Below are 22,868 nucleotides of genomic sequence, written 5' to 3'. Positions count from 1 at the left end.
TGATGGTCAGACCGCTCCGTTATCGGGGTGAAGGCACTGCGCTCATGACAGCAAACTGGCTCCCTGGAGCTTCCCCCCCACACCTCCCCCCCTCCTTGGCTTTTGCCCCAGCCAAAATAGTTTCTCCAGTCCCATATCCAAAAGGGAACCGCTAATCAGGTCCCGATGGTCCCGCCGTGCCGGTTCGCCCCGGTGCTTGCAGGCCCTGCGTCCCGCCGTGCTCGTGGGGCTGGCCAGCTTCCCCCGAACGCCAGCTGGGTGGGATCGGAGGCTGGCTGATGTCAGCGCGAGCCCGTCCATCTCCCCGGGGTCTGGGATGGCCGCGGAGCGCGGGGCGATGTGTCCTGGCCAGTGTGATGGCACGAGCTGGGGGCCGCCTTCAGCCCTGGCCCAAAAGCCCTGGGAGGAGGCGAGGGATGGGGATTTTTGCAGTTTTGGGTCTGTCATGAGCCCGTCCGCACTTCAGAGGTGGCCACGTTTCCAGGGAAGGAATGGTTAATCCCCGCCCGCCGCTAATGATCCTTAACTGGGAATGACCCGACACCAGGGAGAAGTGAACCCATTGTCCTCGCCTGCGTTTGACTGTCTTCCAGGGAGACTCATGAAACGCAGAGCCCGGGCGTGAGTTCCCAATTTGTGTCAGGAGGCTCTGATTTATTGTATTTATTTATTTTTGCCATCTGGTTGAGGAGGGACGTTGAACGCAAGCGTGAGAAATCCAGATGTGCACAGCTCCTCACCGCCGCGCTCGCTCGCCCAGACCTCGTCCCCGAGCGTGCGGCGCTTCCCAGCTCGCGGCCCCGCAGCCCTGGTCCCGAGCCCCGACCCTCGAGCACGTGGGGATGGGATGGTGACACCCCCGGGCACCTGCTGCACCCCCGGGGGGGCTGAGCCGTCAATATGGACGTGGCAAGCAGGGCGAGCATCCCACCGCAGCGGTGATGGAGCCTGCATGTCCAGCCTGGGGCTGGCGTGGCGAGACCTTGGCCGCACCCTGACCCGGTGACGATAGCCATGGGGATAGCCCAGGTGTCCCCAGACACAGGGCGGCCCTTGCAGCCGTCGCGGTGCCAGCATGCGCTGCGGGACCTGGCTCTGTTGCGTGGTGCCCATCCCAAAGGGACGGAGCTCTCGCTCTGTGCCCTGCCCCGTCCCTGCTTTTTGGGGGGTTTGGCGGCTGTTTGATGATTAATTTTCCCATGGCGTGGCTGGAAATGGGCTGGGTGCCATCCCAGGCACCCTCTGGGGTGGTGACAGCAGGGTTCCAAGGGACACCCGGGTCCCCTGCCTGGTGGCAGGATGGGGGTGATGGATGACAGCCACACTGTGCCCCTGGGGACCTCTGGGGATGCCAGTGATGTTTTGGGGCTCAACCCCGTGCTGGGGCTGCAGCCGTGCAGAGCAACCCAGCGGGGCAGAGCACGAGGGCTTTTTTTGGGGGCTTTTCAATTTTGATGATTATTTTTTTGTCGGGGCTCCTCCGAGACACGAGAGATGATCACACAGGATCTTAGCTCATCCGCTCTCTGTCTCATGCCTGGGAGGTTTGGCGGGAGGCCCGAGGGCTCCGGAGGAGGAGGAAAATTTCATCATCCCGCTCCAACGTCTCCTGTATAATCAGCCCCTTGTTAACCGGTGCGGCCCCATGCGAGAGGACCGGCGCACTGCTGGATCGTTAGGTGGTCTTGGCCTGGGCGAAGCTTTTCGGAGCCTCTCCCAGGGCTGCCTGGGAGACTTGGAGGCGGCTGCAGTTTTACCCGACCCCCCCCCTCCCCATGCTTGCTGCCTTCCCTCGCCTCTTCTCACTGGGTTTTGGCATTTTCCAGCACCCCTGGGTCTGTCCGTGCAGCATCTTTGGCACGGCCGGCGTGCACCGAGCACACTGCGGGGCTCCCTGCTCCACTTGCACGCACCCTCCCGGTGCTCGGCTGCTTCAGGGAGCCTCAAAATCAAAACTGAAGCACCCCCGGGGGAAAATCTCTTAGTGCTAGGGCAGTAGTGACAGCCAAAAAAGCAGCCGTCCCACAGGAGATGGGGAGGGAAACAGGAGCAAGGGGGCAGGGGGCGGCGACCCCCAGCCCTGGGCTGTGCTCGGGGGTCTCTGGGGCAGCCCCGAGGGCATTTTGGGGGAGAACTGGAGCAGCAGTGGTGTTCGATGAGGCAGCATTAAGCAAAGAGGAGCTGAAGACGATCTGTTTCTCTTGTTTTATTTAAAAAAGAAAAGGATAAAGTATAAAAAAATAAATATTTAAATAAAATTCTATATATATATATTACCACAAATCTTATTAATTATTATTATTATTATTAACATTATTAAAACTCAGGTCCGAGCGCTCGGCGCACGCGAGGCTTTCCACCGTGCCAATAAATATCCTCGGCAGCCCGGCCCCAGGGTCTGTCCCTGCGTCCCCACACCAGCCCCCAAACCCCTTCCGTGCAAAACCCAGCCCCGGGCCGGGCCGTCAATACATTCAGAGGCGCTCGAAGCCCTTTCCATGAGAGCAGTGCTATCCCGAAGCAGTGGGATGCTCCCTGGTGTCGTGGCCACCAGCTCTGTCCCCAGCGGGTGGCCTCGTCCCAGGTGGCAGGACCCAGCCCTGGCCACCGCGGTGCCCCCCAGTTTGGCCCCATTTCGGGGGGATCCGTCCCCAAAACGTGCAGTGGGAGCACATCCCCATGGCCCTGACAGCTGCAGGGGGTGCGAGCCCCGCACTCCCGGACCCCGATGCCTTTCTCCATGGAAGCGGGGGCTTTCAGTGGGCCCCAGAGGCCAGCTGGCAGAACAGAGTTGCTTTTTCTTCGTTTTTCGGAAAATTTGCTGGGTGCTGCAAGCCAAGGGGCTGAACGCCCCGTTTCCCCGTGGTGCTGCGGAGGGGACACCGGGGCGCAGGGGACACCGGGGCGCAGGGGACAGAGTCCGGTCCCGGGCCCCATGCAGTGCCTGCAGCCTCCTGCAGCCCTCGGGTGGACGGGAGGGTCTGCGGCTCTGCTTTGCGGGAAGCGCCGCCGCAAAGGGGCAAATAAATTAAAGCACAGAGGGGGCCGGGGCCAGCACAGCATCAGCAGGAGGTAATAAATAGGAAGGCGAGAGGTGAGGAGGAGGCAGTTCTGGGGGGCTTGCTCTGCCGTGCTGTGAAATGGGCACAAGGCAGCGCGGGGAGGTGTCCTCCGCTGTCCTCAGCTTCGCGGGGAAGAGAGGAGCCGGGTCTGGGGCTCACGCGGGGCTGAGATGAGGTAGCAGGATGCGAGCCGCCTGGGCGATGACCTGCACGTACTTCCTGAGCACCTGGCAGCCCTGCTGCTTCTTCTTGAAGATGCTCTTGCCCTTGCTGCTCTCCCCGTAGCTCACGTCCACCTGGAAGACGTTGTAGTTCTTGCAGAGGAGGCAGGTGAGGTTGGAGATGAGGCCCCGCGTGGTTTTGGTGGTGTTGTGGAGCCGGTCGAGGAGCTCCTTGGCGGTGGGGTTGAGCTCCTCCTGGTCGCGCGTGATGTTCCCCAGCGAGGCGTTGAGGAAGGCGAAGAGCTTGTACATGGCCACCATCACCTCCTTCTTCTCGCTCGTCCGGTTGACGTGGAAGGCCGGGAAGAAGATGCCGCTGGAGTTGCAGAGCTTGTCGCTCTCGCTGCTGAACGGCTCGCCCTGGCACTTCAGCTGGGGGGAGAGGCGAGCGTCACCCCGGGGACCCAGCCGCCCTCACGCCTCCCCACAGCCCCTCACGTGTCCCCCTCGGCCACCGGCTCGCACCGCAGCTCGGCCACCCCGTGTCCTCCCCCCCCCCACACTCCGTCCCCACTGGTGTCACTTACGTAGAGGCTGAAGAGGTCCTGGGCGGTGGCGTTGAGCAGCGCGACCTGCTTGCGGGTCTGCTCGTGGACGTTGGCGCGGCACAGGCTGTTCCCGGGGCAGCCGGGGCCGTTCACCAGCAGCGCCCGGCCGGCCACCGGCCTCCGCTGCAGCAGGAGCAGGGCCACGAAGGGCACGACGCCTGTGCGGGGACAGAGGCGACGTCAGCGACCCCACGGGACCCCCCCCGGCACCGGCCCCACGAGGCGAGGGTCTCCCCGCTTCGCCGCCCCCGCGCCCCTCACCTGCCCCCCGGCCGGGGCTCCCCCGCCTCCCGTCCCCGCGGGGCGCCCCGTGGCATTCCCACATTTCGCAACCGGCCCCGGTGACGACCTGTGGGGTTTAATCAAATATGCAAAGTGATTTCCTCCCCGTTATCCTCCGCTGCTGCTGGAGCGAGGCCCCACCCCGGCCCCGGCTGACTCAGCAGGGGCTCCCGCAAGGAAACCTGCCTCGGGGCCGGCCTCCGGCCCCCCCGGCCCCCGCGCTGCCTCAGTTTCCCCGTCTGCGAAGTGGGCGCAGCCGTGGCGGGGAGTGGCCGCGCAGCTGCCGGAGCCGTCGGCCAGGAAACCCCTGGACGAGGAACAGGCGAGCGCTTGAGCCTCTGGGTCACCCCAGTCGGGTGACAGCGGGGTGCTGCGGCCCCCTCGGCACCCCCAAAGCGGGTGTCCCCTGTGCCGGGAGGACAAGCCAAGCTGGGTGCCGTCCGGGATGGGTGTCCCCAGCCCTGGCACTGTGCTCGGTGTCACCCGTCCCCAGCTCCCCGGGGACAGGGTGCCCCAGGGGTCCCCACCAGGCTCCAACCTGCGCCCCGAGGACCAGGTCCCACGTGGTGCCCCGGGGCTGCTGCCGAGCAAAGTCCCCGGGCTCTGACAAGCACCGAAGCTGTCCGCACTTGTAAGAGCCTCCGCATTGCCGCAGGTCCCAGGTAATACAATAATCGCTTTATTTACCCTCCTGCAGCTACACCCGTGCCCGGATGGCAAAGGACTTACCTGGGCGTGTCGCAGTCCCCAGCCCGACGCTGCTCCCATCCCACGCACCGCGGGGAGGAAGGGGACCGAGCCCCCAAAGGGCCGGCGACGGCCCCGTTCCCCCCGGCATCCCCCCCAGCTCGCTTTCCTCCTTGTGCCCATTTCACAGGCGGGCAGAGCGAGGCCGGGTGCACGTGTGCGGGGCCCCGGGGCTGGCGCTGCCCCGGCCGGTGCGGAGCCGCACGCTCCCGAGCCCTCCCGCGCTTGGCAGCTTCCCCAGCCCTCCCTCGCTCCCAATTAAGCAGCGGACCCAGAAGGAGGAAAAGCAGGAAAAAAAAAAAAAAAAGAAGAAGAAAGGCACACACAAAAAAAGGCAAAATTCCCCCCCACCCACCCACCCCAGCGCTTTTTGGAATTATTTAGAGTTATATAAGTGGCCAGATGTTGGCCGAAAAGCGCCAGAAAGGCATTTCGCTCCCCGCTGCCAATTCCCAGAGATGCTAACCCCGGGGAAAGCGGCGCGTCGGGAGGGCTGCGGGCTTCGCAGCGCGGCGCATGTTTGTTTGCTTGGACATCACCGAAATCAGAAAGGGGTGGGGAAGGGGAGAGAAGGGGGAGAGGAGGAGGGGAGAGGTTTGCCAAGGATGGTTTCTGGTTGGATTTTTTTTTTTTTTTTTTTTTTTTTTTTTTTTTTTTTTACCTGCTGGAATGAACTTCATTGTGAGCTGTGTCCCGGGAGCAACTTAATAGAGATTGGTGTTGGCAGAGGACGTTTTCAGAAATTCATGTTCATACTGGGGGACTTCTCTGGGTTTATATACCGGTCCTCCAGTGAGCCTGTGTTGTAAGAAAGGGGAGGGGGGGGGCGAGGGGGCAGAAACAGAGAAAGACTATCATTACTTCTATTGAAACTGTAAATCAGGAAGTAAAGGGCTTTGGAAATCGTGAATGATTCTTAGAAATAAACTTCTGATAAAGTTGATGTCACCGGGATTGCGGTTTTTTTCACGCACGGGCTGAGAAGGGGGGGGGATTGCGGGGGGCGGGGGGGGCGGCGGGCGGCTCGGTGGGGAAAAAAAACAAAGCACCCGAGCGCGGCACCCGAGCGCGTGGGTCCCATGGGCGTCGCGGGGTTGGCGGCGGGGGGACGGCCACCGGCGCTCGCCTCGACGCGCGGTGCTGCGCGCTCGCGCCGTGACTCATGTTTCCGCAAGCACTTTCACCCCCGGACCCCCCCGGGCCGGTGCTTCCCCACAGGGCGGCCGGGCTCAGCCCCGGGAAAAGCGTGCAAAAAAAACAACCCCCCCCCCCCCCCAAAAAAAAAAAAAAAAAAAAAAAAAAAAAAAAAAAAAAATTTTTTTTTCCTTTTTTTTTTTTTTCTTGGGGTGGAGGTGGAAGGCGGCGGTGCCCCCCGCCCGGGTCGGGCGATGGACGCGGTGCCCTCAGCATCCCCGGTGCAGCAGTGGTCCGTCCGCTTCTGGGGGAGCTGCGAGAGGAGCACATGCACCCCTGGCGCAGAGGGCGTTGGGGAAAGAAAAAGGGAAAAAGAAAAAAAAAGGAAAAAGTAGTTTTTAATTTTTTTTGTTTGTTTTTTTTTGAATTCTTTTTCCACTGGGATAAAAGGCAAACCCTACCGGCGGGAACAGCCCGCCCGGCCCCCGGGGTTAACCCTTGCGTCGGCCCCGCACGCCACCGGGGAGGGTGCCAGCACCCGTGTCGTTGTGACACTCGTGTCCCTGTGTCACCCGTGTCCCTGTGCCACCCATGTCCATGTCCACCCGTGTCCGTGTCCACCCATGGGGGGACCCCATCCCACAGCTCCCTCTCCCCGGGATGCTGTGGGGCCGCTCGCTCCCCGGTCTGGGCTCGAAGCAGGTTAAAGGCGCTTTCATGTTTCTCGTTCACTGTGTATATATATTTTTTTCTCTGGGGGCACGCCAAGCTGAAACTTTTAATCAGGTTTAGCAAGTTTGTGCCCTGTTTGCGCTGGCAGCGTGAAACCTGCCGGGGTGACAGTCGAGGAACGGTGACGCAACAGCCTGCGGCCACCCCGCTGCCCCCCGCAGCATGGGGGGACGTGCCCGGGGGACACGGGGACATCCCGGTAGTGCTGGGTGTTGCGTGGGTCAGATGAGAGCCTCAGCACCAGCACCCGTGGGAGTCCATCCCGCCGTGTCCGCCTGTCCCCAAGTCGCCATGTCCTGGGGATGCTGCCGCTGTCGGTGCCACGTGTGGCGTGCGCAGCATCGCGGTCACGGCTCCGGCGATGCTTGGTGCAGCCCCTGGGCAGGAGAGCACCCCCGGGCATCATGTTTTAGAGCAATCCCCCCAAAATAAAAAAAAAGAGGATAACTTCCCCAAAATATCCCTGCACCCAAAAGAGGATATATATATATATATACCCAGGATTTTTGCCATGAGAGCCATCCGTCCACGCAAAGCTCCGGCTCCGAGTGGCCGCAGGTGACTCGGTGCTGCTGATTTATCGGGGCACCGGCACGCCGGCCCCGGCATGCTGCACAAGCCCAAGCGGCCGTGGGGGCTCGGCGCGGGGTTCCCCCTCCCCGAGACGGGCAGGGCAGCGCGGTGACTCAGGGCCTCGGGCAGCACCGGCCGCCGGATCCGGTGTCGCCCTCGGCGTCACGTAGCCACCGCCTGCCTCAGTTTCCCCATCAGGAAGGCAAGGAGGGCGAGCCGGGGCTCGAGGGCGAGCGTTTGTGCTGGTGCTGCACCGGTGAAATCCCAGTTTAGCCTTACTGGGATGCTGGGGGGAAGAGGCTGCAAAAATGGATGGGGATAAAGGGAGGTGCAAGGGATGGGGAGGACAAGACTCGTCGCAGCCCTGCAGCCTCGCTCGAGGCTCGTGCTGGTGTGCAGCGAGCAGCATCTCATGGATAAATTCATTCTTAATTACCTGTATCACTTAATTAGCTGGGAAACTGGCATTTCTTCATTAACAGCAGTAGGGAAATCTGGGGGTGGGGCTGTCGCAAGCCCCAGCTCCACCATTTCCTGCCCTTTCCCTGAATTTCTCTGCAGGATCTGGCCCCTGGGGATGCGGTGCTGTGCGGCTGGGGCTGATTCACCTGCGGGGAGCTCCTGGCTCCCGGCTACACGTGGGTGCGGGGGGAGACGAGCTCAGTCATCCCCATGCCCCCCAGCTCCTGAATCACCCCCAGGTTCTCTGGCCAAAATAATTAAAGGAGGAAATCAGGGAAATGACCCATGCAGAAAAATGGGACTTTCCCAATACCTGAGCTGCAGAAGATGGGAGCAGGGAGCAGGGCTGAGCTGTTACGTTTAATCCCATGCAACATGTTAGCTATATAGGCTCCCCCATAGGCTCCCCTATAGGAAAACTTGCCCCCACCCCATCTGCAGGCACGGCCGGGGCAGATTTCTGATGGCACCCAGGAAATTCAGCTTTTCCAGTGGCTTCTGCGGCAGCGGGGCTGCGGCTGCCCCGACGCCCCCTCTGCGCCCCGAGCAAGGGGAGGTGACCCGGGCAGGGGGTCCCGGCAGACGCCCACCCGCCCCGGGGATGATGCACTCGGAAAAAGCCCAAAAGAGGGAATGGGAACGTGCTCGGCGGCGGGCAGTGACACAATCCTATCGGCATCTCGGCCGGGGATGGTGGCCCCGCTCCCACGCGACGGCTGGGATTTTTGTGGGGGTGATGGGGAAGGGGGTGGGGTGGGGGGAATCGGCCCCAAAATGTGGCTGGGTGCTGGAGGGGAGGGGGAAGAGAGGTGGGGCACGGGGCTGGGTGATCCCACGTGTAGGGCCAGGGCCCCAAATCGGGGCTTCTTGGGGCTGGGTTTGGCAGGCGAGGCTGCGGCAGGCGCTGCCCTGCTGAACAGTGCTCTCTGCTGTCCGCGGCTGTCACCGCCACGGGACACGGGACACGGGGACACGGGGACACAGGCAGCGCTTCTCACCCCGCTCCTACCCCATCCCCATCCGTGACCACCCCTCCATCCCCATCCCACCCGAGCCATCAGGGTCTCAGCAGCCCCGACGTCCTCGTCCCACGCTGTCCCCAGTGGGGGACATGCAGGGACCCCAGCAGCAGATGCAGCCCCCTGGGGGGGGGTCCAGCCGGTGCTGGGTGCTGGGTGGCAGGGGTGCTGAGTAAGTTGTGAGTAAGGCGGCACCCCTGTGCCGGGGAAGCCCGGGCTGAATAACGGCAGGGGACGAATTCCCCTTTGAGTCATGGAGGGACCTTTCTGTGCCCCACCAATGTCACCCCCCCAAGGGTGTCACCCCACCGGTGTCACCCCCATGGGTGGGCACCCTGCTGCTTGCCACCCTCCCAGCCAGGCTGATGGTCCCCATGGATTTGGGGGACAATGAGAAGCGCCCTTGGGGACAGTGACCGGGACCGGTCCCCGCCATAGGGTGACTCCTCCGACCGCTGCCCACAGAGCCACCACTGCATCTCGCAGGAGCCCCAGCCTGTGAGAGGTCAGGATGATGGGGATACTGGGGACACGGGGTCGGTGGCACGCCACCACCCCACACCTCAGGGGCATCCCCAGGAACCCCTTCCCAAGGAGGTTTTCCATCATTCCCTGAGTCCTGCAGCCCTGGGTTTGGGCAGAGGGCTGGGTGCCGGATCCTGCTCCCCTGAGCACTGAGGGGCTAACGCTGCCATGAGCATCGCCCCCATCCCCGCTGGTGTCCCCAGGTCCCGGGGGGGGGGGTCACCCACCTGCGCCCTCGAAGCCCATCCAAGCTGCCTCCTTCTCGGGCGGCTCGGCGGGTGGATGGCAGCTGGCGGGAGGTGGCACCATGGGCCGGCCCAGGACTCTTCATGGTGACATTGTCCCCCCCGGAGGGTCCCCAAACGGCGGCGGTGGCCGTCCCGGCAGCAGTGCAGCCTGCAACTGAGTCAGTGCCGCCGGCACGGCCAGGCACGGGCACACAGAAAGGAACGAGTGACTCCGCGGGTCCACATGACCGGGTCTTAGGATTTTTGACTCAGCGGGGCCAATGCTTGGTAGCAGCGGGCCCCCGCCATGTCCCCGGCCATGTGGCAGGGACAGGGCCGCTTGGCATGGCGACGCCAGGTGCGGTGCCAGGGCCGGGCAGTGCTGCGGCGCACCGTGCCGTGCCGCGCACCCTGCAGGCACTGCCATCGTGTGCCGTGCTGTGCCACACCACGCTGTGCCACCCGCCATCGTGTGCCACGTGCCACACTGCCACGTGCCTCATTCCCTACCATGCTGGTGCTATGCGGTGTCCCGCGCCGCCTGCCGTGCCGTGCTGGGCCGCATCCCTCGCTGTGCCTCGTGCCACGCCACAGCACGTCCCGAGTGCCACACCGTGCCGTGCCACATGTCCCACTGTGCTGTCATCCCCATCTCATGCCACACCACGTGCCACACCGTGCCATGCCACTTCCCGTGCTGCCACGTCGTGCTGCCATCACATGCCATGTGCCACACCATGCTGTCATCCCATCCCAACCTATCCCATCCCATGTCCCACACCGTGCTGTCATCCCGTGCCATGTGCCACCCCATGCTGTCATCCCATGCTGTGCCATGTGCCATGTCGTGCTGCCATCCCATGCCACATGCCACATGCCACGCACCACACTGTGCTCTCGTCCCATCCCACGCCACACACCACACCATGCCACGTCCCACATCGTCCCCCATGCTGCAGTTTCCCTCCAGCCTTGCCTCCGAGGCCACTTTGTCCCCCCCGGCCTCCTGTGGCCCCACTTTCCTTTCAGGTTATTGATAATCGGTTTCTGAATTTGTTCAGCTTTCGCTGTGCCCCCACCGTGCTCAGGAGAATTCCTGGCAGCACCAGACCCCACAGCCCCGAAAAGCCCCAGAACCACTCGCAGAATGAGTCGGTTCCTGTGCACAGCAAACCCCGCGGGCTTTTCTCAGGGCTGGGAGAGGCACATGCACACGGACACATGGATACCCGGACACATGGACACATGGACACATGGACACCCAGACACCTGGACACATGGACACCTGGACACCAGGACACCCGGACACCCGGACACCCAGATGCCAGGTCAGAGGCAGTGGCCCACAGGCTGAGGTCAATGCTTTATTTCCATCTGCTGTGATACAAAAATAAGGGGGCATTACCTGGCCAGGATGGCCCGGTGCCCTTCTCCCAGTACAAAATAATATTTAGATTCATAAATAAAACATCGTCACATTTACAGTTTAACACAGTACAAAAAAATAACAAAAATATATATATATATATTTATATATTAAAAAATGTATCCTTAAATATTTCTCCCCGGTGCAGGGACATATTAAATTAAACCGATGGCTTCAATAAATAGGGGAGCTGCACCACTGTCACATATAAGTTACTGGGGGGCCGGTGCCCACCTGCACAGTGCGGGGCCGCAGCCCCAGCCCATGCCCAGCACAGGCAGGGCTCGCCGAGGGGCTCGGGGATGCTGGGGACACCAAGGGCCCAGGGGTGGGCACGGGGTTACTGAGGGCGTGGGGACACAATGCAGGGACGTGAGGCACAAGGACAGGCACACAGACACCAGGCGTGCAGGGACGAGCACAGGGACACTGCGCTCGCAGGGACACTGAGTGCACGGGGACACCAGGCTCATGGGGACACCAAGCTCACAGGGACATCAGGCTGATGGGCACACCAGGCACAAGAAAAGCCACCCCCAGGTGCTCTCCGGGTTCAGCGAACCCCTCGAGAGGCAGGCAGGGGGTGACATGCCGGTGACATGCCGGTGGCACAAGCGGCCACTGTCGGTCTGGGGCTGCACCCTGCCTGCGCCGGGTGTGCGGGTGCCGTGCGAGCGGCCCCTTAGTCAGGACATGTCACCAGACTCATTGAATCACTGGAAAATCAGGCAGGGCTGGCAACGGGGGACGTCACCAACCCAGAGTGACCCCGCTGGCCGATGCCGGCTTCCACACATGGTGGCACCTGGGGGACATCTGTGCCAGTGCCAGCCACGCGCCGGGCTCTCCGCATCCAACCGCAAGCCCCAGGGTGCTGGGGACAGCTCGGGTGACAGCAGCGGGGGTGCCAGGGGCTCCCTAGGACCTCGCTGGCCGCCGGCCTCGCCGCCGGCCTCGCCGCTGCTGCCTCTGCTCCTCCCGGCGCGCCCGCAGCCCTCGCTCCTCCAGCTGGGCGCTGAGATGCTCCGTGAAGCGTGCGTAGCTCCAGAGGATCCGGCAGCCCTCCACCTTCTGCTGGAAGACTCTGGTGGCCTCCAGCAGCCGGGGCAGGGTGGGGACGGTGGGGACGATGCCGTGGGCATGGAGGACGCCCTCCAGGTTGCTGAGGAGGCCCCGCACCTTCAGGCGGGTGCTGTCGAGGCGGCGCAGGATGGGGGCCCCGGGGGGGTTGAGGTCGCGCTGGTGCTGGGTGATTCCCTGCAGCGCCCGGTCCATGCGGGCCATGGCCCCGTGCAGCGCCCGCAGCCCCCCGGTCCCCGCCACCACCGTCCCCCGCAGCCACTCCAGCGAGGCGTTGGTGCGGCACAGCCGGTTGAAGGCCAGGCGCTGGTCCTGCTCCTGCCCGTGGGAAAGGCAAGGGGGTCGGCGGGGGCTCGGCGGCGAGCCCACCCCCCCGCCGACACACCAAGGGGGGGGCTTTCGCCCCCTTTTCCTGCCGTCGCCAGCCCTGGCGAGGTGGCACTCACGTAGAAGAGGAAGAGCTCCCGGGCGTCCTCGGCCATGTGCCGCACCAGTGCATGGATCTGCTGCAGGGTCGGGGGCTGCGTGCTCCGCGCTGGCACGGCCCAGAGGAGGAAGAGTCCCTTGGCCACGGCTGCGGAGGAAGAAGAGGGAGATGGTGGAGACGGGGCACCTCTCGCTGCGGGGCAAGGGGACGCGGCGGCACGCGGGGTGGGGATGGGGAGCAGGGAGAGGTGGCAGCGTCCACGACAGGAACGTCCGTCCCCTGTGCCCATCACCCTGGCGCCAGGCCTGGAGCAGAGGCCTGCACGTGTCGGGTATGGTGACAAGGTGCCCCGTGCTGCCACAGGGGCAGGGCAGCCACCGTGCCGGGAGCCGGCGGCTGGCACCTGCCAGGGCCTTCGGCATGAGGAGGAGGAGGACAATGATAAGGAGGACAAGGATGAGGAGGACGAGGATGAAGAGGACAAGGATGAGAGGACGAGGATGAGGAGGACGAGGATGAGGAGGACGAGGATGAGGAGGACGAGGATGAGGAGGACGAGGATGAAGAGGAAAAAGAGAAAGAAGAGGAAGAAAAGGAGTGTTAGGAAGAGTATTAGGACGAGGAAGAGGAGGAGGAAGAGGAGGAAGAAGGTGCCCTCGAGACAGCTCCTGCTGGCTCCGGTGGTTGCCCAAGCAGCTCCCTGTCAGCGCAGGCCAACGCGAGGCCACCGCAGACTGGGGACAGTGGTGGCACTCCTGGGCCTGTCCCCTCAGTCCCAGCGGGTGCTGCTCTTGGCCCCGCTGTCACCGCAGCCACGTGAGTTCAGCACCGGAGCAGCACCCAGCGCCCAGCCCTCCCCAGTGGGGGTTTGGGGAGGTCTGGGGGCTCGGGGGACACGCCAGCCAACCAGGGTGACCCTGTCCCTCTGCCACCTGCCCCCCACTCCCCGCATCAACCCCAAACCACATCCCCCCGCCCGCCCCCTCCCCGCACCCCTTCTTCCGCAAAGGTGCCCGGGGAGCCCCGGGTGGGTGCGGGGGGCTGGGGGGGGGGTTGAGGGGGGGGGCGGCCCCCATCAGCATGCCCATGGGCAGGGGAAGCTTCAGGGCCCTCCCGGGGCGGTGTGCGAGCGAGAGGGCAGTTGCGGGACGCAGCCTACCTGCCAGCACGCCCAGGGGCCGCGCGTGGCGCCGCATGTCCGGGTGCCGGGGAGCGGTGCTGCAGGGCGCGCGAGCGACTTCCTTACTGGTCGGCGAGGGGGAAGCTCGCCTTTTAACGTGCCCCGATTAGCCACCACCTCCGAAGGAGGCACCCGGGCCCAACGTAAAGAAATGGAGAAGTGAAGAGATGACTTGGGGGCCAATGAGCGGGGTGAGCCGGGCCGGGGAGGGGGGGGGGGAGGAAATGAGGCCGGTCGGACGATGGTTTTGTTCTTCGATTAAGTTCCTCGAGGGAGTCCTCGCGGGTCCAGCCCGCGCGCGGGGCAAGCCGGATGCCCGGGGCACTGCATGGGGCTTCTTCAGAAAGCGCCAGATTGAGTCACCGTCGTCCCTCTGCGCTCAGCCGGCGTTCGTTAAACTGAAAAACAGCCTCCGAAACTGAAATGCGAACGACGGAGGCCGTTGGCAGCATCGGTGTCAGCTCTGGGGCTCGGGCGGGCGATGCTCGCCCCACGATGCTGCAGCAGGAGGGGGACGGGTGGCACCACCGCCACGCACCCGTGGGTGCTGCTGGAGGCTGGCACCTCGCCGCCACGGCTCGCACCTCTGGCGGAGGTGTGAACGGCTCCGACCGCAGCCCTCCGCCGGGGTTTCACCAAACTGTGCCATGCCCACGGCATGGGCTGTGGCTAAAAATACGCCCCGGGATGGATGGGGATGCTCCAGGAGATGCTGTCTGTCTGACTGTCTGCCCGTCTGCTCTCCCCAGGGCGTGAGGCTCCCGTGCCTTGGCCTGGGGTGGGCAAAGAGGAGCGGGGAGGACCCCAGGACATCCCCAGCACCCAAAGCCGGGGTGTGCAGGGATGCTAATGATGGGGACCAGGGGACACCAGCACCCATGGGTGCCCCTGTTCTGGTGGTGGGGGGGTGGATGAGACAAGGGCGAGGCAGGCGGGACAGATCCGTTCCCCTTGCTAAACCGCCTGCAGCAGCCGGCGCTGAGCCTCTGGCGGGGAAGGAAATGCAATCGGCGGGGTCAGCGGCAGCGCCGGGGCTGCGGGCACTGCCCAAAGGCCGAGGTCAGCAGGAGGAAGCCCGGCACGGGTACGGCCCCAGCGCTGCTGGAAGCGCCCGGTGCCAAGCCCTCGGCACCCCGAGCTGCTCTCGTCTTGCGGTGGGGCCTGGGAGGATGCCAGCACCGACCCTATAAAAATTAATGTATTTCTTTCAGGTTTTATTTTCATTGTAATCCAGCAGGTTTTGTGAAGACTCGTAAATTCCCGGTGATTCTGCCCAGCTGGGGCGGTGCCACATGGTGCCGTGCACCAGACCTGGAGATCTTACGGGGCTCCACACTTGGGGAAAGCAGCAGACAAGGACATGACCCCCACCAGCTCAGTGCTCCATCAGCTTCGTGCCACCCTCTGCCATGCCGACCCAAACCATGCAGAATGCACACGTTGCAACCCAAAATCGGGGGGAATTGTTCCCCTTCTCGTGGGTTTCAGCCCCAGAACGGGAGCTCTGGGGCACCACGAAGCCGTGCAGGGCCGCAGTGCCCTGCTCTGTAAGCACAGGAAGCTGCCCGAGGCAGAATTTGCTGTTTCAGATGGGGTGGCTTGGGCAAGGGGAGGCCACACCAGAAATAACATCTCCTTGCGAGCGGAAGAGCGCAGCAGTGACTCACTTCCAGAAGACGAAATGTTTTCTTTTCCCCAAATCCCCCCCCCCCCCCCAAACTGCCCCCAACCTGCAGAACTCCCTGCTGCAGGACACGGGGCGGTGCTGCTGACTCTTCCTCCTCCTCCTCATTCTCTTCCTCCTCCTCGGGGTGTCCCCCTGCCTGGGGACACCCGTGGGTGCTGCTGGCCAGGCTGGGCCGTGCTCAGCTATGGGCTGTGCATAGAGCACCTCTGGAGGGACAGAGGAGCCAGAATGCCTCCAGGAAAAACACCTGCGGGACTGAGGCAGCTTGTCCATCCATCCGTCTAGTCAGATGGCCAGTCACCCATCAGCCTGTCCACCCATCTGTCCAGTTGTCCACCCAGCCACCTGTCCATCCACCTGTTTGTTCCTCCAGATTCATCTACCCACCTGCACATCCCTCCACCTGTCCACCCATCTGTGCATTCATCTATCCTTCCACTTGTACCTCCTCCTGTCCACCCACCCACCCACCCATCCACTTTTACACCCCTCCATCTGTCCGTCCATCCACCTATCTGTCCTTCCCTGCACACATTCATCCATCCACATGCATCCCTGCCCGTTGAGCTACCCGTCCATCTGTCCATCCATCCATCCATCCATCCATCCATCCATCCATCCATCCATCCACTTGTCCAACCAACTAGAGATACATCCACCCATCCATCTGTCCATCCATCCATCCATCCGTCCATCCATCCATCCATCCGTCCATCCATCCATCCATCCATCCATCCATCCACTTGTCCAACCAACTACAGATACATCCATCCATCCATCTCTCCATCCATCCATCCATCCTTCCAGGACCCGTGGTCCCTCAGGGTGCACGCTGCCAGCACAGGACCCTCCGGGTGAAGCGGTCCCACTTGGGACACCCCGGTACCTCCGCCCTTCCCCTTTCCAAACCCAGGGCTTCGCACAGGGTCCCCGCAGACCACGGCAGAGGAACGGCGCAGTCACCAGCACCGACGGCTGGCTGCCCTTGGGGACACTGTGCGGGGATGTGCAATACCCAACGGGGCCGAAAATAGCGCGTGTGACCATACTGGCTGACAGCAATTTCTTCATCGCTGGGGCGCACGTCACCGATGTCTCATGACTCTGGAAAAGAGAGCGAGACAGGAAAGAAAGCGCCCGTGGAGCTGCAGGAAGCCGAGGGCTTACCAACGCACACGGGGACGCAGGGGGGGATGTGTGGGGAGCCCGGGTCTGCTCCCGTGTGCACCAGTGCCCGCGAGGAACCCCGCTGCTATTCACGGCGGCGATGCCAGGGCTGGTGGTGACTGTCTGGCGCGACTTCCTGCCCAAAACACGTCATGGGACTGCCCCGACCCTGTCCCCGTATCCGTCCCCGTATCCGTCCCCTGCGACGTGGGCCCGGAGTCCCACTGAGTTGGGTGGCGTGAGAGCAGGTTGAGGCCATCACCTGCCTGCCCCGTCCCGTCCCCGAGCCTGGAAGGCTGTGAGGGGACGGGAGCAGACGTGGTTTTGCTCCCCTGTGCCTTTTTGCTTGCTCGGGCTCCCCGCTGGAAGAAGCCCCCAGGACGTTTCCGCCGCGCTCGCGCTCCCGCCGAGCCCTGTGCATTGACCAGGCGCAGCCCCAGGGCGTGCGGGGGGCACCCGGAGGCCACGCGGCCCCCCAGGCTAGAGCCACCTCGTTACAGCCATGGCCACTAACGAGGCTGTAGAAATGCCCCAGCCCTGACCCCATGTCCCAGACCCTTTTTCCCTGCCTACGGGTCACCCTGTGGTGGGGACAGGAGTGCCACCAGCACTGGGGACAGGTTCTGGGCCAGCCCCGGCTGTGGCCATGGTGTACTTTGAAAAAAAAAAAGAAATCACCCCAAACCAACAAAAAATAGGACTTTTATTGACATTTAAAAGTGTGTAAAAATACAGCTTGGAAGGAGCTGGGGTGTCACTGCCCCCCTCCACAATACAGGATGGCCTGACAGGGGTCAGGGCCACCCCAGAGGGGACACAGGGCTGAAATGATGCCCTGGCCACCCCCCGCAGCCCCCGCTCTCAGCGTTGGAGGGTTTTGGGCAGATTCCCTGAGCAAGACGGGTCCAAAAGCCCCCAGGAAAGGTGCAGAGCATCACGGCCACCACCCCGCACAGACACCCAGGGTCCTGCATCCCGCCAGCCCCACGCTGTCACCTCCAGCAGGGCTGTGGCACTTCACCGCTCTGGGGCACGCATCCCCCCCACACCTCCTCTCCTCACCACCACTCAAATCCCCCAAATCTGCCGCTCCCCCCATCCTAAGAAAGCCGGGAAGGGACCCGAGGCAGAGGAGGGCACGGCGCTGCCCTTCGGCCTCTCCGGCGGGGATTCACCGCGGCGTGGACGTAATACTGTCACAGCAGTGCCACCGCGTCCCCCCCCCACGTCCCCGGTGGGCAGGGAGCGACGCTGTACCCCCTGGGCTCTGCCCAGCACCAGCAGGGGAAAGGCTTAGAAATGAAAAACAGCGACAGGACTGGGGACAGCCCTGGGCAGGAGGAGCCCGCAGGGACACCGCGCTGGTCCCCAGGGGCCACCGGATGGCACGGGGACAGCCGGCACGGGGACAGCCGGCCGCTATCTGCCGCTCTCCTGGCGCTTCTGCAGCAGCTGGATGACCTCGGTGATGCCCTCCTCAGGGACCTGCGGGGACAAAGGTCCCGTCAGCCCCGCTGGGGACACCGGGACCCTCCCGCCCGTGGTGCCCCGTGCCGGGGAGGGCTCACCAAGGCATGGTCGAAGTTGAAGGTGCTGATGTAGTACGCCGAGATGTCGACGGCAGCCAGCGGCTCGGCGATCTGCGCCACGATGCCGCACTCATCTGGGGGAGGCAACGTGTCCCGCGGTGACCCCGGTGTCACCGCGACGGGGAGCCACCAGGTGGCAGGGGACGCCAAAGGGAAGCGCTGGGGGGGACGCAGGGGTGGCAGCAGGGGGGGCTCCCATGCTGGGTGGGGACGGGATGGGTGCTGAGCTGCAGGGGAGGGGGCCCAAATCCCTGCACCCCCGTAGGGCAGGGGACGCACACGGCACCCCCACTCACCGAAGCCCAGGGGCTGCCCGCCGATCCTCACCATCCGCCACAGCTCCCCGCTGGAGCTGGTCAGCAGCAGGTCACTGGGGAACCTGCAAAAGGGGGGGCCCTGAGTGCAGGAACACCCCCAACCCACCCAGCCGCCCCCCAGAAGAGTGGGCACCGGGGGCTGGCACCTACCGCTTCTGGGTCTCCGCGTCCATCACGATGGAGATGTAGCCCTCGATGAGCGAGAAGGCGAAGAAGGTGATGGAGTCGAGGTCCTGGCCACCGGCACTGGGCTCCCTGGGGGGGCTGGGGGAGGAGCGGGATGAGCCGGGCATGGGTTTATGTCCCACGGTCAGTGGGAAGCAAAAAGAGTGGGTTTGGGGGAATTTCCAGAGGACTGTGGTGAATCTGGAGGGGACGGTCCCACAAGGAAAGGCTGTTCCCAAAACGTTCCCGTGCACGGCTCCGACACATCTCAGCCACCTCTGAACCGCCCCCCCTGGCTTTGCTGCAATATGTGGCTTGTCCCCCAGCACGGTGGCACTGAGACTCGGGGGCTCCAGTTCCCAGGAGTGGCAGCAGGACGCACAGCACCCATGGGTGGCATGCTCAAGGGAGCAAAAATACTTTGCAAAACGCACCCAGGGCTTGAAAAGTCGCAGGGAGCGAGGCGTGGGGGGGGTGACACCCAGCTGAGGGACCACCACTGATGTCCCCCCCCTTGTCACCCACCTGTGGGAGTAGAAGAGGACGTCGATGAGCATGGTGGCAATGGCAGGCAGCGTGTCGGGTGCCACGGTCAGGATGCAGAAGCGGTTCTGGGGGCTCTGCACGGGGTGCAGCGTGGGGCTGGTGGCTGCGGGGCACAGCCACCCGTCACCGCCACGCTCGGGGACAGCACCGCAGTGCCACCCCGTGGCCACCGCAGCCCCGCGTCCCGCTGGGTGGTGGCCCCGGGGGTCCCCAACACGCGGGGGGACCTCCAGGGCAGCCGGAGCATCCCTGCAGGCACCGGGTGACCCCGGGGACAAGGTGGCCCTTGGGGACGTCCCCATGCCACTCACCCGCCTTGGGCTTGAGGAAGCCGTTGCTGGCATCGTCGCAGGTGACGGGGACGGACTCGCCGTTCTCCTCCTTGTAGATGTCGAACTCCCCGGCCAGAGTGTGGATGACCACCGGCAGGTCCCTCTCCCGCACCTGGCAGTGTCACGGCGTCACCGACACCGGAGCGCCCCCCCCCGCCCCCCAGCCAGATGGGGACAGCAGGGTCCCCACCAGCAACCTCAGGGCTGCCAGGGCCACGCGGCACCATCCCCGTTTCCACCCCGGGCTCACCAGGACAAAGTCGGTCTGGTAGGTGGAGAGCATCAGCACCGAGACGTGGTGCTCGGCCAGCGGCGCGATGACCGACCGGGCGATCTTGGTGACGCCGGTGGCCTGGCAGCCGGAGGGCGCCCGGCCGTTGGAGACGACGCTGAGCACCAGCCACGTCGAGTCCGCCACCTGCATGAACTCGGAGGGCGGCAGCTCTGCGAGGGAGAGGGGAAACTGAGGCACGGTGCCGGGGCAGGGCTGTCGCAGAGGTGGGGCCGCGTTGGTGTTCCCCACCCTGCTGGCGGTGCCGTCCCTGTGGCACGACCTGCACCAGGAGCAGTGAGTGGGGACAGCGGGTCCCCTGTCCCCAGCACCCGTCCTCGTGCAGGCTGGCAGCCACCAGGGAGGGAGCGTGGGCACAGGAGGGGGCAGGCACCCAGCAGGACAGGCTCAGGGACACAGGAGGGGACTTGGCGGGGGCTGCCATGGGGCCACACTCAGCCTGGGGACAGCAATGACATCTCGCCCAGGGCACCGCAGGGGCTGTCTCCGCTCAACGGGGCGCGACGCAGCCACCTGCAGCGTGGGTCCCTGCTCGGATGGCACCGTGGGGTCCCATGGCACCGGGTGCTGGATCATGGGGAAACTGAGTCACGGCACAACTGCAACGCGAGCGATGCCCTGACACCGTCACCGGGAAGCCTGCAGGGTCCTCGGGATGCCACGCAGCGAGGGCAGGATCAGCCGCACTCACAGAGCTGGCATTGCTGATTTTTGGGGACTTGCAGGGCCAAACGCTCCAAGCCCGGGACACGTCTCTCCTGCACCAGCCGGGCTGTGCACAAGGGGGTGCAGCACCCCAAAGCCAGGCCCCTGGGGCTGCCCACATCTCCCCCTGGATCCTCCAGGCCCCAGGAGCCACCAGCCCAGCAGGGAGCTTGAGCCGTGCCGGGATGCTCAGCAGGGACGGGTCAAGGGGCACCGGAGGAAACGCAGGACGGCCACCCTGCCGTGCCACCGCCCCGTGCCAGCCCAGCTGTGCAGCCACCCAGCTCCAATGAGCCGTGTCCCTGGGGCCGAGCCCACGCTGGCTGAGGGCCAGGGTTGCCTCCCCAAAAACGCTGCTTTTGTTGGCAGGGAGCGAACGTGCCGGCTGGTTCCTTCCTGCCCCACGCCCGCTCCCCAGGAAGGGCCGGATCGGGGCCGTGCTCTTCCTCCGGCACCCGCGCTCCTCCCGCAGCTGCCCCAGGCCAGGACACGTCCCGCTCCCAGCACCCCAATTCCCCAGGAGGTGCAAGGTCGGGGGGGAGCCCGACGCCCCCAAACCTCATCGTCCCCCTGCCCAGGTGAGGCAGGGAGGCCCGTGGCACTGAGCTGAAGCTGCAGGACTCATCGCAGCTGTGAGGGAGGCGTGAGCCGCGGGGCGAGGCCGGATCCGGAGGTCCGAAGCCCGGGGCCTTGGCGGGTGTTGGCAGCCTCCTGTTCCTGCGCAGGAAGCGCCAGAACAGCCCCTGCTCGTTCCCAGGGCCGGGGACAGGGACCGCGCTGCCGCGTCCCCGCTTAATCGCTTTTCAACACCAGCAGGAACCGGGGGCCACGGGGGAGGCTGCGACTGCACGGGGGTCCCCATACACCACCGTCCCCGTGCCTCGGCTGGCCCCAGGGCTTAATCCAGCCCCCAGCCCAGAAATTAAAACAAGGCTGGGGGGTGGGGGGTGCCGCCCCTGTGCCCCCACAGGGCGCTGGCAGCCCCCCAGCCCGGCGCCGAGCAGCGGGGCGGCCGACTCGCTGCACCATTGTTCGCCGCTTCCCGCCTGCCCCACGGGATCGAGGAGCGTTTGTCCGCAGGCACCGAAAAAAATATAAAATACAATACATGGGGGGAACGGCCCCAGCTTCTCAGGAGAGAGCCTGGCTCCCAGCAAAGGGCTGGGGGGAGCTGGGCTGGATCCGGCCAGCGATCGTCCCGTGCTGCCGGACCGCTGACCCTTGCTCCTTGGGGCACATCCAGGGAGATAAGGCCCAGCCAGGGAGGTCTGGGTGCGGGAGGCTTGGGACAGGATCTGTCCTACCAGCACGGCCTGTCACGGCAGGTCCGGTGGTGAGGCTGCAGAATGGCACACACAGGCTCTCAGGATGGGGACATCGTGCTGTGACACCTCCCAGGGAGGGGACCAGCCCAGAAGGGCTCAAAGACCCCAGGACGCCCCGACACCGGGATGCTGGTGCTGGGCTGCATCCCCAGTACCCCCAGCAGCACCCCTGGTCCCCCAAGGCCGGGCTCAGCCACATGGGTGGGGAATTGGCCCTGTTCCACCACGGTGGTGGCCAGTCCCAGCCCTCACCAGGCAGGGGGAAAGCAGTGGAGCAGCCACGGAAGGACATTGGCAGCTCTGCCAGCAGCACCCCGTGCAGGCAGGGAGCCCCGGGTGCTGCCCGCAGCCCTTCCTGGGTATCCCGGGAGGTTTGTGCCCCATGCTTGGGCTCGGCAAGTGCAAGGCTCCTCACAGGAGCCTTTCCCCACCCATACCCCAGCCTCATCCAAGCATGCGGAGGCACGGCCGTGTCTCCAAGGCGGTTGGTAGTGCCAAGGCAGGCAAGCTGAGAGAGTCTCAGTGGGGCAAGCCGGGGCATCCCTGACACAAGCCACGGCTTGCTGCCCGTGGTGAGCTCCGAGCATCGCTGTGCTGCGTCGGGCTGGGCTGAGAACGGCCACAACTCATTGCTGCAGTGCCGGGTACCTTTGAAGCCCTCCTCGTCCAGCATGATGGTGTAGTCCTCAGGGGTCTCCGTCAGGCTGAAGAACTTGCACCTACGGGGCACAAACCGCCGCTGCCCGACCCGCGCGTGGCTCCGGGGAAGGGGGAGCGGGGCAAAGCCACCGCCCCCCCCCCCCCCCCGGGCCGCCCCCCCGGGGCCCCCGGGGGCCGGGGGGGGGGGGGGGAATGAAGAAGAGGGTGAGGAAGGGGGGAGGCCGGTACCTGCAGCGCTGGGGCAGGAAGAGCAGCTTGAGCAGCGGGTGGGTGTAGAGCCAGAGCCCGCGGCGCGCCAGGCTCAGCACCCGCACCCGGTGCTCCAGGATGTGCAGGTCCATGGCGGCCGGGGCCGGGGCCGCTCCAAACGCGCCCCGCGGCCGCTCGGAGCAGCGGGAGGGGTCCCGCGGCCGCCCCGCCCCGGGCCCGCCTCGCCCC

General features: G+C 64.6%; 3 protein-coding genes across 6 annotated transcripts; all 3 read right to left on the bottom strand.

Moving 5' to 3' along the window:
• Positions 1-2,209: 2,209 nt before the first annotated feature.
• LIF (LIF interleukin 6 family cytokine) lies at positions 2,210-7,325 on the bottom strand. 4 transcript variants are annotated; one of them, XM_035340780.1, is made up of 4 exons: positions 7,224-7,325; positions 5,522-5,658; positions 3,811-3,989; positions 2,211-3,655 (listed from the first exon to the last, which is right to left on the bottom strand). In XM_035340780.1, exons 2-4 carry the CDS (start codon positions 5,538-5,540, stop codon positions 3,218-3,220), a joined length of 636 nt encoding a protein of 211 aa, XP_035196671.1. In that variant the 5' UTR covers positions 5,541-5,658; positions 7,224-7,325; the 3' UTR covers positions 2,211-3,217. The 4 variants fall into 4 exon arrangements, with proteins under 4 accessions (XP_035196670.1, XP_035196669.1, XP_035196671.1 ...); XM_035340779.1 differs by lacking the exons at positions 5,522-5,658; positions 7,224-7,325 and adding an exon at positions 4,093-5,151 and having other exon boundaries at positions 2,210-3,655; XM_035340778.1 differs by lacking the exons at positions 5,522-5,658; positions 7,224-7,325 and adding an exon at positions 4,843-5,151 and having other exon boundaries at positions 2,210-3,655.
• Positions 7,326-11,256: 3,931 nt separating this feature from the next.
• On the bottom strand, positions 11,257-13,689 carry LOC118174976. Its single transcript, XM_035340787.1, has 3 exons — positions 13,625-13,689; positions 12,485-12,612; positions 11,257-12,356 (listed from the first exon to the last, which is right to left on the bottom strand). Exons 1-3 carry the CDS (start codon positions 13,659-13,661, stop codon positions 11,877-11,879), a joined length of 645 nt encoding a protein of 214 aa, XP_035196678.1. The 5' UTR covers positions 13,662-13,689; the 3' UTR covers positions 11,257-11,876.
• Positions 13,690-17,184: 3,495 nt separating this feature from the next.
• On the bottom strand, positions 17,185-22,851 carry CASTOR1 (cytosolic arginine sensor for mTORC1 subunit 1). Its single transcript, XM_035340786.1, is given in 8 exon segments — positions 17,185-17,984; positions 18,068-18,162; positions 18,385-18,467; positions 18,556-18,669; positions 19,096-19,219; positions 19,428-19,892; positions 22,419-22,489; positions 22,659-22,851. Coding segments are annotated over 8 exon segments (1,131 nt in total). The 5' UTR covers positions 22,772-22,851; the 3' UTR covers positions 17,185-17,918.
• Positions 22,852-22,868: the final 17 nt, after the last annotated feature.

The sequence above is a fragment of the Oxyura jamaicensis genome, chromosome 15 (assembly GCF_011077185.1).
Source record: "Oxyura jamaicensis isolate SHBP4307 breed ruddy duck chromosome 15, BPBGC_Ojam_1.0, whole genome shotgun sequence".
In the NCBI taxonomy this organism is placed as follows: Eukaryota; Metazoa; Chordata; class Aves; order Anseriformes; family Anatidae; genus Oxyura; species Oxyura jamaicensis.
This window is presented reverse-complemented; position numbering and strand designations above follow the sequence as displayed.